The 18,445-nt window shown below is 36.4% G+C and overlaps 1 protein-coding gene across 5 annotated transcripts; it reads right to left on the reverse strand.

Annotated features, from left to right (window-relative positions):
• Window positions 1-4,221: 4,221 nt before the first annotated feature.
• Window positions 4,222-14,509, reverse strand: tfap2a (transcription factor AP-2 alpha). Of its 5 annotated transcripts, none has more exons than XM_065287985.1 (7): window positions 14,360-14,509; window positions 10,297-10,716; window positions 9,376-9,427; window positions 7,962-8,190; window positions 7,741-7,859; window positions 6,279-6,420; window positions 4,222-5,644 (listed from the first exon to the last, which is right to left on the reverse strand). In XM_065287985.1, the coding sequence occupies exons 1-7, from the start codon at window positions 14,420-14,422 to the stop codon at window positions 5,356-5,358; spliced, it is 1,314 nt and encodes a 437-aa protein (XP_065144057.1). In that variant the 5' UTR covers window positions 14,423-14,509; the 3' UTR covers window positions 4,222-5,355. The 5 variants fall into 5 exon arrangements, with proteins under 5 accessions (XP_065144057.1, XP_065144059.1, XP_065144055.1 ...); XM_065287987.2 differs by lacking the exon at window positions 14,360-14,509 and adding an exon at window positions 12,739-12,804; XM_065287983.2 differs by lacking the exon at window positions 14,360-14,509 and adding an exon at window positions 11,806-12,165.
• Window positions 14,510-18,445: the final 3,936 nt, after the last annotated feature.

An 18,445-nucleotide genomic window follows, 5' to 3' on the forward strand; every position in this document is an offset into this window, starting at 1 on the left:
CGTGCGTGCGTGCGTGCGTGTTTTTGTAGACGAAATCATTGACGTTGAAACATTTACAGTTACATTAATTACCGTTTCAAGACACCAACAGGCCAGGCACTATATACACTGGAAACAAAAGAGACTCAGAAGATGAGTTCTTATTAAGACTGATTGTAAAGATTGAAGGCGAGACTTTTTTTATCATCGTCAAATCTTAGGTTATATAGCTACTACAATCATGGATCAATCTGACAACGAATTAAGCCATTTTTAATCTTTAATCGGTGTAAATGAGCATCTCTACAAACACACAACTCCAGCCGTTGAGCAAATAAACAAACACTAGAATAGTCAGTCGATCATGAGACGACGGGTCCTTTCGGACGTATTGTGCTTGCTGTTGATGAAGCGTGAAGTGCATTGTTACATGTTCACATCATTGACGAGGTTCTGAGGTTTGATAAAAAGAGACAACCCTCAAGAGCAGTTGATTGAAATGGCGTGTGCCTGGCTGACGGGAGCCAGAGCGGGACAAAGCCCTGCAAAAGCACGGCCACTCCAGCAATTATTCCTGCACGCTGAATTTGGATTAGTGCAATGGAAAGAAGCATATGTTTGGCCTGCGGCGACACTCCCCCCGGCTGGCTTTAGAGAATGAGAGAGAGAGAGAGAGAGAGAGAGAGAGAGAGAGAGAGAGAGAGAGGGAGAGAGAGAGAGAGAGAGAGAGAGAGAGACTAGAATATCAACTATTTCAGAAATAAGGGCCAAACATAACACAGTCGTGAGTCTTTATTTGGGGGTACATGCGATGCAAATATGCTAAGACCTTGGACGGAAGTCAGCATGTGTATAGTTCGCGCAATGTTATAATGAAAAAAAAACATTCAAGAAGTATTTGATATTCAATTCAATTTATGAGTTATGCGACATCAAAGTTCAGAAAATCACACTTGATGTTTATTTTTTAATTTGCAGATCTTTGAACTTTATATATATATATATATATATATAGAGAGAGAGAGAGAGAGAGAGAGAGAGAGAGAGAGAGAGAGAGAGAGAGAGAGAGAGAGAGAGAGAGAGAGAGAGAGAGAGAGAGAGAGAGAGTCCTAACTTTATATCTTAACTTAAACATTCAAAGTCCACCTATTTAGGATAATTTGTTTATTTAAAGTCACTTAACGTTATCTAATCGATTACCTGATGGCTCGGGTAATTTATGGGTGATTTGATGAAGCTTCTGACCTTTTTTGACATTAAGGAGGCCAGCTCTGTTTAGTCGGGTGGGGTCAGTTGTGCGGGTGATGGGAGGTGTGGTTACAGAGCGCAGCGCAATTAACCATTTTGCGCTTCATTGGAAACAATCGCGTAATTCGATTTTGAAGTTTTTGTCGTTTGTTACACGTTTGCAGTATTTCCTTCCTAAAACATTCCTGACATTTATCAGAATGATAAAAAGCATAATGCTATCAGTGCTAAATATATACAGTCTTTATGTGATTATTTAATAACTTAATGTTGCATATAAAAATACACGTTTTATTGATATTCTTGGTTAATTGATAGCATTTGTTTCTTTTGATTATATTAGTTTTCTTACACATCCACAAACTGTGAAACCATTTAATTTTTGCCTTTAGGATTGATTTTGACTCATATAATCTTTAAAATACATTTGTTTTGGTGTAACTTAAAATTAAACATAAATGAAACCAGTAAATATATGTTACCATGTAGCACGTTATTTGAAAAAATGTTTACCTAACATTCAGACATGCAATACATTTTTATATTCGTTATTTACAGACAACAGAGCCACTATATTAACCGATTATCATTTTAATAAAAGGCCGATTTTCCCGATTCGTTGAAAATTGCAGTTTTCAGTTCAAATTAAAATCTCAGTGTTGCATAAATCGATTATTCCTCAATCCAGAAAAGTTGATTTTCCAAAACCACCAGGGCTGGGTTTCCCGATAACGATAAAACTTAGCACTTAAGAGCGCTTTCTACAAGCTACTTAACGAACATTCGTTGTTCATTTACGTGGGTTTCCCAAAGATGCACGTGAAACATCGCTCTCAGCTGGGTTTTAAGTGCTACTTACGAGTACTTACGAGTCACCTATAGAATGACTCGAATTTGTAGCAGAAGCTTGTTTAGGCAAATGATCTTTAGCCGATGTGCACTTATATTTTTTATAATATTTTTTATAATATTTTTTATTATTGTTCAATAACCTTTTAAATGTTTTAAAATTGTTCATAATGAAATATTATTTTCCGTATTTAGTTAGAACTCGTCCCACTGCAAAATGCCTTCTGCATTTTATCTTATAGTTTAGATTATTATTATTATTATTATTTGTTTTTATTATCATCTATGTTTATTTATAATTAGGGATTATTGCATTGTACCGTAAATATTTATTTGGTTTCCATACCCTTCACTGCTGTCTTACGATGCACTTATGAATGAACGATTACTCCAGAGCACTCGTAGATCTACGATGATTTTCAAGTGCTACTTAAGCTACGAAGCTTTTGGGAAACGGCCCGTAATTCTAAGATGATTCGTACGATCGTTTTTACGATCTACTTAGCCTTACAATGCTTTTTGGAAACCCGGCCCAGATCGCTTGTGATTAAGTAAAACTTAAACGCTAACACCCCCGTGCACAGGTGCTGAACTAAGGCCAAACACTTTACCAATATCCCGACAATTTTGTCACTCCAATACAAATGCCGCCAATGGTGCCAAAGAACGCAAACATAAAATGCAGATTTTAAACATTATTAAATATAGTACATAGATTTTACTACTATACATTTTTCTACATTAGGAATACATTTCCTACATTTTCCTGCATTACTTTGTTCAAGTAGTCCTAAAAATTCTTTGAAAATTTTTTGCATTTTAAAGAAAATTTAAAGTATAAAATAACAATTTAAATGAATTATGGCATGTGAGTTGATTTTAAATACACGTTATATGTTTGTCGTTATTTATAAATATATTGCTATTTCAAATGCATTCGTCCCGCTCAAACAAAAAATGATTAGACCTCTAATACATTTGAAAAATGGCATTAGTGTTAATGACACACAGGCACGTGATGATATTTCTAATTCTAATGAGTACTATTTAACATGATTGTTTTCCCTTAAAATTCATGCGTTTCTTCTGCATGTACAGGAGGAGCAGTCGGGTATCTTTTTTTTTAGAAAAAAAAAGAGCTATTGTGCCCGAGGTTAAAATCCCACACACAATCTGAGAAGCAGCCAACAAAAACAGTCTTGACAGACAATGCCTCGCTTCACCTGCTGCTGCACTGTGCATTGCAATTATGCCAAGGACATGTACAGTTAGGCTTCATTCATGCTATTTGAAAACAACTACATTTAAATCGAACAGACTCTCTAAGCCAAAAAAATTGTGGAAAATGACTGGCCACTATAGTAAAAATATTGTGCATGCAAATCGTTCTGTAATGCAGTGACAGGCGTCGGTTGTTCATGATCATATACAGCCAGCAAATCCAGTACGCTCCAATGGAGATGGATTTCCATGCGCGTGCTATCAATAAGCAATCAAACTGTAGTTAAATCTGAGTTATGCAATTCACAAAAATAACCATACGTGTTCAGACACGGTAATACCGGCATGTATATTCAATGAATACTAAAACTGGATGAGTTAAAAATTTTACCGGGATTGAAACACTAAAGTGGGGTGCCTACAACTGTAAACGAACCGTAAACATCAACTAGTGATTGTAATGATAAAAATAGTTTTTCGGATACAGCCACGTTCTAAACATAAGGTGGCGTCTACGAATAAAAGCATGGAAATAACAACTGCACTAACCTTCAGCTGGATTCTACATTTGACTGATTTTAAACAGCACTCTCGCTCGAGGGCTGAACTACACACATTCACTTCAAACACGAAAGAGAATTCATTGTTTTCTGTGTCATTTGGCTTGGCACAAAGCTCCCTGCCATATTTGAATGATCCTGTGCTCTGAACTAGGAGTTGAAAGTAAGTTTTTATATTATACTTGAGGGAAACAATGGGTTCAACTGCTTATTGCATGGAGCAATCGTCAAGGGAGAGTTAAACTCAATTACAGTAACCGTGCTGAATAGAGAGAGAGAGAGAGAGAGAGAGAGAGAGAGAGAGAGAGAGAGAGAGAGAGAGAGAGAGAGACTCGTGCGCAAAAGTAATGAATAAAAATCGACATGAAGCGTATCAAATATTTATTTTTTTTCTGGGCAACAGAGAACTATAATACATCGACAGGCATGGGAGCTATTGCCAGCACAGGTTTATACAATACAGATAAAACCGCCTCCAATTTAGACAGTGGACATACAATATCGGATGGTCCCAAATGTTGTGAATTTATTCGAAAGTAATTCGTAAGACAATATCCATTTATTGCTCTTGTGGTGCTTTGAGGGAAGAACAAGAGGTGATTGGCACAACACATAAAAAGCTCGTATAAAAACAAGATAAAAACACAAAACTAGCATTTTAATGGTCTCTGTAACGACCTTTTCGTTCTAAAATCGAATGGCATAAGTATAATATATATAGAAGTTGATGTTTACTTATTTCAATTTGTTCACTTGCTTCAGTGTCGCCTCAACATGCTACAAGAGGGCTGAATTGAAATATCCCAGAGAAGAATACCCCAGACTTCTGTTTTCTAAGAATCATAAAACCACATGAAGAACTAAGGGAATATTCAAACCCACTAAAACAGGAGGCACCAGATAAATAAAAAAGAAATTTTAACAGACGTACCATATTTACAATTCCCATTAAATTACACATAAATAAATATATACATACATGAACACAGATTCCCTCATATAGCAGTGAATCGTGTTAAAATTCAATGTTCAAGTTGGTCGCTCAGAGTGAACTTGAAGTCATGGCGTGGAGCTGCAGGTTCGTTTTTGTTTTAATTTTGTGTTTTGTTTTGCTTTTTGTCAAGTTTATTATTCACAATACTGATAAAAAATCATCCTCTTTCAGCCTGTCACGTGGCTACAATCGTAAATTAGATATTTAAGGAAAACGCTGATTTTCAGTCCATTGAACTCATAGAAAGGAGAGTTCATGTGAACGTCCTGTTGTGGCGGGTGTGTACTCCTCTCAGTGCCACTTCGATTTCATTTTGATTTAGAGAAAGGCCTTTTCCACGAATCCCAAGGTGAACTGTTTAATTCTTTTCTATTAAAAAATAATAATAATAAACGCGTTCAATTGGTCAAAATCAGGAAGTGGCGCCTCAATGAGTCATCTTGTTCACTAGTGTGTTCGTTCTATGCATTTTGTCATTTCATTTAGGAATGTGGTGGTTAAACATCACTTTCTGTGTTTCTCATCTTTGTCCCCTCCTTTAGAGCCCGTCTCGTTGTGACTGTTGGGGTTGTTGTTCAAGTACATTTTGTCCATGGCTTTAACAGCCTCCGTCAGATAGTTCTGCAACGCCGTGAGGGCCGCGCACATGGCAGGAGTCCCGAATCCGTGAGAAATAAGACTGAAGTGGGTCAAACAGCTCTGAATCCCGGGCTCGAGAATAGGTTGTGGACGTGAATTCCCCAAGGGCGAACGGTCTTGCGAGAGCAGGTCCGTGAACTCTTTGCAGATTTGTCTAAAAGGAGACACAATGCAGGATGCGTGTCAGGGTGAAGCTAATTACAGCTGAAGGTATGAAGTCAGAAATGTATTAGTAACACAATGTGCTCCTTATGTGTCCCATAATCAATAAGACACAAATTCCTTTTGACAGCAACTGACTTGGATAAGGCAGAATCACAGGAATGGGAAACACTTTATCAAATTGAAACAAAAATCGCATAAGTCAGTAATACGTTAACGTATTTATTTTAAATGTTCTGTATTTTAAAATTTTGAAATCTAAAGGTAGTGCATGTTCTATACAGGTCTCGTTTGCTGAAAATCTAAGATGTTCAAAACATTGCTAATTAACAGGTTGGGAAAATAATGTCAGCCTTTAGACTTTACGAATATTTTTTTGTTTTTCCATGTTGTCATATTACGGAAAACCACTTCATGAAATAAATTCCAAAAAAGTAATCCTTATTTATTACTAGTTACATATTAGCACATGTAAAACCAATTGACAGCAATCTAATGGAAAATAATTGGAAACAGATTGTTGGTATATAAACCAAACCACCACATTAACTGATTAATCTTGACGAAAATAAGTACTCGTAAATAGTGAAATTCGCTTGGACATTTAGATTCAGAATAGCACTTACTTCGTTGCCAATAACATGTTTTTTCTTTGGACTTGTTCATTTGGGTCGGAATGCTGTCGGTTCACGTATTCAGCTACCGCCTTGGCTGGAAACTCAGTCTCACATACATAACCAAAATCTCTGGCCAGATGCACAGCTTCACCTAGGAGAAAATGAGAATCAGTGTGCGGCCTATTCTTAAATATACTGCCATCAAATTTAGAGCAATTAACATCTTTTATATTTTTATCTAATTAACTTTCTCATCCAGTAAGCAGGACATCACTCTTTGTCAATTTCTGATATCGTTGCACCTTCATTTCATAATAGAAAATATAATTCTGTCAATACAGAATCCCTTTTATTTCGGACATAAAAAGAGTTAAAGATAATAACTGCAAATGATAATGACACTGTGCAAATGATTCGTGATCTTTACGAAGAAAGTTCTATATAGCTCTTTCAAAAACAGCTAAGAGAAAACCACATTCTTATATTTTAGTTATGAAATTTAGGTTACTCCAACCAGGCCTATGTGTTGGTTGATTTTTCCCCAAGTCTTTGGTTTTAATTTCCTGAAACAGTTGTTTTTTACAGCGGGCCTTCCTGTCATAAGCACAGAGTCCGGAAGAACGCATGCGCCAATTAGCATCAAAGCACAACTGCACTAAACTGCTTTCCATAAAATGGAGCAGATCATAAACAATAACAGCACTTCAGAAAACCAGTGTCCTCTAACTAAATCAGCGTTTGCATGCGTGTCCCTCAAACCCCCCTCTGCCCTTATCTCGCAGGAATCATACATTTCTTCAGGCTCATTACCATACAAGACCAAATTTCAATGAAGCACGATGAATATTACATTCAGTCTTCAGCGGCAATGATTAACAGGAACCAATGAACCGTCTCCAGCTTTCACCTTTAAAACCCACGGAACACCAAATACCACTGCACGGAATAATCACCTCCAACTTTGCAAGCAAAATGGATTTATTCAACAGCAACGGAATCTTCGCAGTGCAACATAATTAACTCATTTATTTTTTATAATTGCCTTTCAACTTACAGGTCAACTCCATCCATTCAGAAGGAATAAAATCGACACTGAATATAATAATAATAATAATAATAATAATAATAATAATAATAATAATAATAATGCTGTTAGGCTATACACCCTCTGGCAACAACACAAAATTTTAAAACGCCATTGAAGCCACAAAAAATCTATCTGATGAATTAAAAAATTTATTATGCTCCTCACAGGTATTTAAAGGCCCCTGTAATCCCACAAAATTCTTTAAGAACTGTATCTTTAGATTTTATTCTCTAAAACAGCCCTTCTCTATGTTCTCTATCCATTGTTGCTCTCTATTTCACGGATGAATTCAAATCCTGATTTAGGATCCTGCTTTAATGTAGCGGTAGTAAACACCTGCGTGATCATTAACCATACACCTACATATATTAGTCAAAAACTTACCTTCCACCAGTGACGTCAGGAGGGTGACGTTGGCGGCCTTGCGTCTTCCTGCAGGTAGATTTAATCCGATTTTGTCCAATTTCTCCCTTAAGGATCTTCCGCCATTCTTGGATTTTGCTCTTTAGAGGAAATTACAAAAATGTTACTACACACACAAATACACAACGCAAAGCGCTTATCAAGATGTAATTATTGGTCTATGTAATGAAAGTTCTGCTCACCTTCTCAAGACCCCACCAAGCAGAGAGGCGTTTAGGCATTCAGGCGGAGAGAGGCGTCTCTGAACCTCCGCTACTGTGACCTTGTACTTTGATGTTGAGCTGAGAAGTGAGAGACGACCCGGGACCGAACAAAATACTTCGTTTGGGTTTACCACACCGCCAAAAAGTCCATCCTTATTTATCTGTATGGCAGAAACGTTGCTGTTGTTCTTGGATATGGAGACAGGACCTAGGGAAAAAAACACAATTAGGTCCCTCATTCCAGTCTACAGCACCAACCAAATGGAAAAAAAGATGAATTGTTATGCAGCAGACAGCTATTGAGTAAGATGAAACATATGCGCTTATATGCACATCATCTCGCACGCCTATTCTGAATCAAAGGCAATATGGTCTTATCAAAATGGAAGGAAAATAGATACCACAGCAATAGCTTTTCATTCAGCTCATGAATGTAACTGCTGAATATGCCCCGAGTAATAAAGTGGCCTAGACATCAAATATTTCACATTATCACATGCTTACTCCGAACTCAGAGATGGTGACAGCTGAACATGCATAGCATTGCCTATCGTTCAGCACTCACAGCACAGTGCAGCAGTCAATGAATTGCGAAACTCATGTATAATATGCTGGAACTTAAAACCGACAATGAATAAGGAGAATCAATTCACAATACACTGGTAAATGTAGATTTGCCGAGTGCATGAATTGACTATCTCAAAAAGATTAATTTAAACACGTAGGTTAACACACAAGCGTACACCATATTGCGTACAAATAAATGTTGAGGCCTTAATCCTGCTGCAGTGCCTGTTGTTTCTTTATGTGCTAACCGGAAACAAACGCGCATGCACTTCTGGATGGATCAGTAGTGACAATAATCGCTCAAGTGAGATTATTAGAGACAATAGGACATAAACAAATTTGTGAGATCCCAATTATCACGTGTAGCCTATGTTCAATGAGCATATCTATAGATGTATACACGGTGCAATAAATTTAACTTTAAAGAACTCGCTTGTTTAAAAACGCAAAAATCTTATCTTACTGCATCTGAAAAAACAATTGGATCTCACCACGTTCTTCTACATCCCTCTTTGATCAATAACATTCTAAACGAAACAAAAGGGTATTATGATAAAAATGATTTCTATAAAAACATCCAAAATAATTATTGCACTATAGGCTATTATCTTCCCTTCCGCGTTTCTCACTTCTTATGCTATATCATATAAGGTAACCATTTTAAATTTAGTCCGAGACAAGCTTCGATTTAACAAACACCATCACATTAACAAATCGTTACCTATAGAGCCCGATGTGGAAAACTTGGTTAAATTGTTATCTTCAATCAATCGCAAGGCCTACAAATTCACCAGAAACAATTAGAAAAAATAAAAAAATGTCTTACCTTTCTTGATTACAGTTTGGTCTGGAATGTGAATTCCTTGATCTTCAACATGCTGCAAATATGAACAGCCATTAATTAATGGAATTAAGTACATGAAGAATGTAGACATTGTACCCCGTATCTTGTTTGTTAATAAAATAGATAATAAATCAAATAAAATGCTCACATCCTGCACAATAATTTAAGATTACATGTGGAAACCATGACTCATAAGCATAATAATCAAATAATTAAATCTTGTACTGATATTTTAACAATATGATTTATTACAAATTTATCCAAATACTCAAATAATAAAACAACAAATATATTTTGTATTTTGTCTTATGTATTAATATACTATAATTTTCCGCGATGTAGCAGGTAGACTACAATTATATTACTGGCAAACTAAGGGGGAAATACAGAAATTTAGTAAAAAAAAATTAAAAATAAAATAAAGGCAACATTCATCCAAAAAGCTCTATTTATATCTGTTACTGGGGTGAACAAAAATAATGAATACCTAAAAATCTGTTAAAGCAAAAATCTAAATGTAATGTGTATGTATTTTTCAATATATATATTTCATCTACATACAATATAAAATGTTCGTCAAGACTAGGATGGATAAGGTTTATGATGGAACATAAATTAGCGCAATGTGCAAAATTAAATTCAAGATAATATGCAAAAATTTTGTAAAAACTCATATTAAGCTTTTTCTTAATTCAGCGAAATTTCTTTTTACCAGTCAGAAATAAGATGTTGTGCTGTTATTTATCGAAATATTCAGCTAGAACAACTACCTAAATAAATTATCTTAAATATTTGACTACAGTATTTTATTACTATTTTAGTTGCTGTGACTACTAAATGTCACGTCTGTGTATAATATTTTTCATTATTTTCATTCATTAATTTTTTTAAATTTCTATTTACCTGGACATCTTCTAAAGAGTGAGGTATTCCATGTATAGGGATTGAATCCGTGAGTCCGGTCTCGATACCGTGACCAGACGGCAGCAACACTTCTCGGCGGTACTCTCGGCACAGCTGATGCGGTAACCCGCGGTGCTGGTGCAAAAGGCTGCTTTCCTGACTCTGCCGCTGGCCGGGCCAGCCCGGGTGCTGTGGCTGCGGCTGTGCGTGCAGAGAGTTGATAGAGTACGGGTCGTTAACGTGAGAGTAAGGGTCCTGAGATTGTGGGTAAATGGGCTGGTAAGGTGGCGGAAAGTATGGCGGCTGGAAGTCTGAGTTGGGCGTGTGAGAGAGTGGAGGAGCGCTGGTGTACGGCGACTGACCCACGCCGCCCAACTGGGGTAACCGAGCTGTGCCATTGCTGGTGCCGTCGTGGCGATCCTTGGGGAAAAAAAGATACACCGTTTAAGGGCTGTTTACTTTTTTCTTTCGTTTCTTTTTCTCTGTTTCCCTTTTTAAACACACCTAGAAACAATATGTCACCGTACTTTACGGAAATAGTTAAATAGAAATTTTAACATAATTTTTATTTGGCTAGTAATAATAATTAGAGTTAATATAATAGCTTATAATACAAGTTGTTAATGTTAAAAATGTCAAATAAACATATAGCTATTGATTTAGAAATGAAATATCCCAATGAAAGTCGAAGAAAATAACCAGTGCTCACATCAAGTATAAAGTCTTTGTAATAGCCTTTGATGCTACCAAGAACAGCTTGCATGATGGTACAGACAAAATGACAGGATAAAAGCAAACAATCGGAGAGTAATTGTTGAACGCAGTCCTCAGTTCTTTACCCCCAATAGTCACTCACCATCGCGGAAAAACTGTGCACTAACATCTGCGAAGATTCCCGGGGATTTCAAAAGACAGGAATTTCGGAAGAACAAAACGAAAATGAACGAGTAAATAAAATCAAACCAATGATAACTGCAGGACAACGTGTCTGTGGTCAGTGTTCAAATAAAGCGATAATCCATCAGAATCTAGGTAAATTCCAACTGTTCTTCATCAGCTCTTTAAATGCAGTGCTTTTCTCTAAAGTTTCTTAGATCCCTTTTGGCGTCTTCTGGCTCTGTCAGTGAGCTGTTCCCTCGCTTGAGCTCATGTTAGCACAGATCTGCCGGTTCCTCTGCACTCCTAATAGTAGATATTCATGACTATTAATATTACACGAATACTTAATAAGGAAAGAATGGTCGGAAATCGAGCGTGAAGCGAGGAAGCAACTCAAGGCAGACTGCACTAAATGACGTCCATTGAATGAGGAATCAGTATATCTAATCAGAGATGAGGAGAGAGTGAGTGGGAGAGAGAGAGAAAGAGAGAGAGACAAAAAGAGGGACATTCTCCTGCCTCTGACGAATCAGAAGGGGGGGGGGGGGTTTGAAAGGTTCGAGGGCAAGCAAAAGTGAAAGAAAAGCAGAATGAAAGGGGGAAGAACACAAGCAAGAAAACAATGTGCACCTCTGATTCTGTTGAAAATCCAGCAAACGCTGAGGGCATCTGGACTGGCACATTTTTACTGATCAATGGATGCTCGTCTTCCTCATTGTTTTTTATATTAGTCTTCGTCTGTTCGTACTCCATGGCCCACTAGAATCCCTCAGCACGAATTGAATCGCAGCAACGAAACATCAACACACTCCGATGCAGCTCAACTCATCCCCGAAGCGAATATTCAACAAACTTTAGGCGTTTCCACTTATCGTATACATACGTTTGTCTCAATCAAACGCGATTATTATAAACGTATTTATTTCGATCGATGCGAAAGAAAACCATAATGTGATGGGAAGTCTAGGTCTTTCCTGCTAATAGGGTGTGCAATCTTCAGAAACACGCGAAAACACGTTTTACTGGCTTCGTCACTCCGAAACTAATCGCTTTTTACTGCATTCGCCACAAACAAATCAGAGGAAATATAAGAACATTATGAAGAACATTTACAAGGATTTTTAAAACTAATTTAACAACTGTAATCGATTTTTTTTTTCAAATATGTTTACCAAACCTGCGGTTTTTGAGCCTTCATTTGTCTTTAAAAACAATAATTTCGATACTAGAACGTATAACGTCGAAAGGAAATGCAACGCGAAAAGGTGTATTATTATTATTTTATTATTATTATTATTATTATTATCATCATCATCTTCATCATTATTATACTATTAAAAGTATATAGTTTAAAATATAGGCATGTTTGAAAAACTTAAATGTGTTTTAAAGCATGTATTACTGCAGATATTTTCCCCCTTCTGCTGAATTAAACAAAACAGTCTGCACACAGCAAAATAGTCTAAAATTTATAATAAAAGTTTACTGTCGGAAAGTTTTACCGTGCAGAAATTTGGTTAATATCATGCAAAATTTGTATCAAAATGTGGTTAATCGGCTTACCTCACAGTCTTCATATTTAATATTATCAGTTAACTTCCAAAGCATTTTCATTGGTTGTGTGTAGAGTGAAGTACGCCTTCGAGTTTGACACAGTGCAGAGGGCTTGAGCTGCGCGCTCAGATCTCCCTCTAATGGTGGAAGAGAGATGCTCGCAAGCTACTGTAATAACCCTCATTAGCATATCAAGAGACCAAAGCCAATGAATATACACAGGTAGAAACTGCAAACAGAATTCCAGTAAGAATACTTTTACTGGGTTTCATTTGCATTTCAAAAGGTGTCAGCAAAAGCATGGGTTCATAGGGCGTCTGGTAAAACTTCTATTTATTTTTCAAAATTAGATTGATTTACCTAAAAAATATCAGGCAAGATAGTAGGCTATGCAATAAATACCTGAACCATTGAACATATCTGACGGATATTTCTGTCTATCAACTCTTCAGTGCTCGCGCTTTAACAATAGCTGTTAGAAAAAAACTCTCGTAAAAAATATTAAATAATATAAAACCAATTCAACAAGAAACAAAAGTGCCTCTATTTCGTCGGGCACCGTTTCAAGACTATTGTAAATTGTTGTCTTAGTCCTATGGTGTACCTGGGCCTGCAAAACACTTACAGTACTGTTATGCAAACATAGTCGATTCTACAGTAGACATACAGCTCTATTTAGACCGTGTAACGGCGCAATTTGATAAATGTAAATAATTAACACAACAACACGGCTTGTTAAATGTGAATGAGGTCAAGAGACAGGTCGCGGGGTCCAAGGCGTTGTCCCACTCTTATCTCCATTACCATTTTTGGTGGGGTGAATTCAGTTGTCATTAATGAGAGGCCGAAAGAAACTAAGACACAATGACGATTAAAACAAGCAGAGAAACGCGCAATAGAAGTGGATGGGTGTGTTTATTTTTGATTAGGGTCCTCATTGAAACTATTTGCACAAAAGCAAAACTTGTTTTCATGTCTGACACTACTTGACAATCTTTACCGTGGGAAAATGAGCGTTAAATTGTGGTAACCACATACGTATGCAAAAATCACATCTAAACACTCTGAAAATTGAATAGCGTTAATTTTAGAAAACAAACTATTTCGGTTTGCAAGCTGATCTCCTTTATGTTTAACGTAATGGAGCATGTTGTAATACCTTACAGAAAAGACATGGGTTATTACACTACCAAGAAAGAGACATTTATTAAACCGTCTTAAAAATGTTTAATATAGGAAAACTGGCTAAGAATTACGTAGGCCAGGCCTGCCCAGAATTAGTAAAATTAGTAAAACTTTCATAACACCCATTATTTGTTAAAATAAATAAATAACAACACGTTGATTTCTCCGTTCAGTTACCTCGAGGGTGCTGTATTTTAGACAAATCTGTTCACGACAATATTTTTACATGTTGTTTCGCAATTGCCTGCACTGTAAAAGTGTAGTCACTCTTTCACAATCCCAAACACAAACCACGGTGTAGGCTACAGTCATTAAAAAAAAACAATTTCACTTCAATTTAGCATATACCAATATTGTTTAAAAAAACTTTGTTAAAATGTTCTGTAGAAAATACAAAAGTAAATGCGTTCTCTATCACCTATACCTTATAAGGAAGAGAACGTACCTGCCAGTCTCCCATTCTGCCTATAAGTGACATTTTCGTGTCTTCTTTCTGAATATGGTACATCACACAGTGTTATCTCATTTGGTCTTCTGTCCTTAAGCAATATTCCACTTTACCTGAACCTAATCTATTCACCTGGCCATAAAAACAGAGCGCCACCTCACGGCGCATGCGCACTGTTACGGGCAAGACAGTAACACCTGAAAAAAGTAAAAATAAATTTTGGTATTCGTACTGCAGAAGCGTAAAATTACGTTGTATTGTTAAATCAAAATGGAAAGGATCCGAACGCTTTTAGATTATGTAGAAAACATGCAACGAATCAAGTGATGTTTTACGTTTTAAATTAAATATTTAAAATAATTCACTGTTTAAACATGTGCTAAGTAAAAATGTTCAAACAATAAATAAATACTATTACTACCGTAACATCATTTGTCGTATTAAAGCACTTAAAAAATAAAAAATATTTGGCCATTTTGAGTCAAATGAGTTTTTACTTATGAGTATCATCCAACATGTGTATCATTATTTTCTAACACAGAGCTTCTGTAATGTGAGAGTGGTTGCTGTATGTGTGTGCGCGTGCATGTGTCACCGACCATCTTTAACAGTTAAAAAGTAAAAATGTGCCGATCAGTAAAACAGAGATTTTGGTGCTGCTAAACACAAGCACATGCACGCACAGACACACACACACACACACACAGACACACACACGCACGCACGCACGCATGCACACACATTTTTATTTTATAATTAATAAAAACTTTATTTACTATAATTTTAGTGTTTTTACAAATAGCCTACATAATTAGACACGCGCCTGTATATACAATATTAAATTATTACCATTGGTTATTTAAGATTTACCCATCCATACCTAAATCCAAACAGACTTAAATGATATTTAAATGATGCTCCAAAAATGCTTGTTAAACACACAAAAATATAAAACTGACAGTTGAAATATAAAAAATAGTAAGAAGGAAAATTTTGAGAAAATTTTAAGAAAATAATATTTGTTATTATTGATACTAATTATTATTTTTTATTACTTATTAATTTATTTTACTTACTCAGGTCAACAGTGAGTTCTTGTCTAGACGTTGACATAACTAACCTGTCCTTAACCTATATTTGCTTTCTAAGCTTAAGCGTGAAATGTGTGAGACCTTTCCTTCAGAATATTAACAAGTATATTCTTTCTCTGACTAACCTGCTGTTCTCTGGTGCCCCCTTTTGAACAAAAATATGCTCTCCTGTACGAATGCCTAGTAAGCCTCTTTCTACCAGCTATAATTCCTAACCTTTGGACACTTCATTTAGCGATTTATGTCACTCATTCATATAATCTACAAAAATAAATAAATAAACAAACAAACAAATAAAATTTTATTTGCTCGCTTTTGTTAGTTTAACGAGGAGATGAACATCTATAAGGTCTATTAGGCTATTGCATAATTAAGTGGCTACATACAAATATTCGCCCATGCCAGAATACATTACTAACCATGATGCTCTACACTGAACGTTAAGCTGGATAATAAAAAAAGACAGTACAATATGCAGAGAACCTGGTGAGAAAAAGACGACAAATGGATTTTTTCTTATTTGGTCATCTGGCTCCATCTAACGATGGCATTTTGAACTGCAAAAAACTATATTAATTTTCATGAAAACCATGCATCTCTTAAATTACAAAGGTGTAAGCTACTTCTATTCTAAAAGTTTCATTATTTTTTTAACATTAATAAAAAACAGACCTCAATAAAAATAAGACCTGTCTTGCTTACCCTAATAGAGCTGAAAATGCAGTAACTAGTTAAAACACATAGCTTAAACTCCTAAACTATTAACTTAGCTCCTTGTACGAAATTGTGTTTAATATTTTTGGTTCCTAGACAACAGAAAGTTTGTGGCATATCATAGTTTTTAATGGCTATAAAAATTTAAATTTCTTCATAGTCGCCAGTTGTGATGCTCCGTAATTAACAATTAAACCGATTACATTAATTAATAAAAAAATAAAACATAGTTTATATTCAAAAAAAAAATTTGTGTGAGTTTGTTTTAACGCTAGACAAAATGTACTCCAAATAAACTCTATTTCCCATAACACAACTCGCAACGTCGTACGTCGAGCGTGCTTTTTCCTGTGGCGGTTGAATTATTGTGATATCAAAGGATCAAGAAACAGGTGCTACAGGAGCAGCTTTTGTGGTCCAGAGGTGGAATGCCCAAGCATCTAAGAGAACCTCAATTTTTTTAAGTGTATTCACAGTTGAGTTGTATGCAATTGTAATGGCAGTGCAATGGACGGAGCAAATTAAAAATCATAAAGTGTTGATATGCAGTGACTCTGTGTCAGCTATTAAGAGTATTGAGAAAGGGTCATCAAGGAGTCGACAATATATTATATATGAAATTCTTTTGGCAATTAGAGATGTGAAAATAAGAGGGGTAGAAATATCATTGATATGGGTGCCAGCTCATGTAGGTATTGTATCAAATGAAAAGGTTGATAAGTTGGCCAAGGAAGCTGTCCAAAAGGAAAATATAGATGTCATCATAAACCTATCCAAGGCAGAGGGCAAAAATATTGTGTGGCAAGAAACCATTTTAAAATGGCAACAGCTTTGGGAGCAGGAAAATAAAGGGAGGCATTTATTTTCAGTATCTAGTAAGGTATCTGATTCCACTAATGCATGTTAAAGAGGAGGAATGAGTCGTAAGGAGCTGATGATTATGTCTAGAATGAGGATTGGTCACACAATTCTGAACAGCACTTTATTGATTTTACGAAAGCATCAGAGTGGGATGTGTTCATGTCAGGAGACGGTTCAACATGTCTTGATGTATTGCAGAAATTATGATCACCAAAGACAAGGGTTTATAAGAGAGTTGTCTGAAGTTGGTTTGGAAGAAATATCACTGAAAAGTATTTTAGAAGTAGGATCAAGCGGGAGGGGAAAACATTATTTTGTCAAATTTTTGATAGACACTGGATTATACTACCGAATAAACGGGTATAAACGGAGGTCGGAGCCATCTGCAAATGGGTGGGTTAGCAGCAAGTGGGTGGAGCTTTAGCCGCTGTACAAACTTTCAGAGGATTCACCACCGTCCCATAGAGACAGAGCGCAGCGCCCTGAAAACCACGCCCACCGGGGGGAAAACAATCCAACAGTCTCCATTGACTTTGTATTGCGAGAAGCCGCCTCCTTGTCATTTCTGGCTTATAACAAAAAATAGATTAATGCCTAAAAACTGCTGTGTGACAATATGTACATATAACAAGCCAAATAACCCAGAAATAAGTTTTTATACGCTGTCGAGCCGTTAAACCCAGCCTTTAAGGAGAAAAAAGTGGATCGCCGACTACGTTTCCCCTAGTGGACGCAGTTCTACTAATAGGAGTACTATGAAAAGTTGCCTGTTTCCACTTTTGTGTCTTTAAACGCTGGTTTTTTGGGGTCGACAGCTTATAAAAACTTATTTACAGATTAAACTTAAAAACAGAATGATACTTAAAGGACAAGTTCGGTATTTTAGACTTAAAGCCCTGTTTTCAGATTGTTTATGGTGAAATAGAATGGTTTTGACTGAAATTTCGACATTTTCGGCTGCCCTGAGAATTTTCGCGTGTTTGTGTTTCAGCTCAGACCTCTGCAATGGGTTTAATGGTACACTGGAACAATCCTTCCTAAAATGCATTAAACTTTCGTTTACAAAGACGTGAAACTCACCGAGTGGTCAGGGGTGTTCACTGGTATGCTCACACAAAAATCGCTCCAAAAGTCACTTTAAAGGTTGGGTTTAACGGCTCGACAGCTTATAAAAACTTATTTCTGGGTTATTTGGCTTGTTAGCTGTACATATTGTCACACAGCAGCTTTTAAGCATTATTCTGTTTTTTGTTATAAGCCAGAAATGACAAGGAGGCGGCTTCTCGCAATACAAAGTCAATGGAGACGGTTGGATTGTTTCCCCCCGGTGGGCGTGGTTTTCAAATTTGCATAACTGCGCTCTGTCTCTATTTGAAGCGTAAACTCCTCCTACTTGCACATTTCTGAAATCCCTCCT

The sequence above is a fragment of the Paramisgurnus dabryanus genome, chromosome 22, assembly GCF_030506205.2.
Source record: "Paramisgurnus dabryanus chromosome 22, PD_genome_1.1, whole genome shotgun sequence".
Classification (NCBI taxonomy): Eukaryota; Metazoa; Chordata; class Actinopteri; order Cypriniformes; family Cobitidae; genus Paramisgurnus; species Paramisgurnus dabryanus.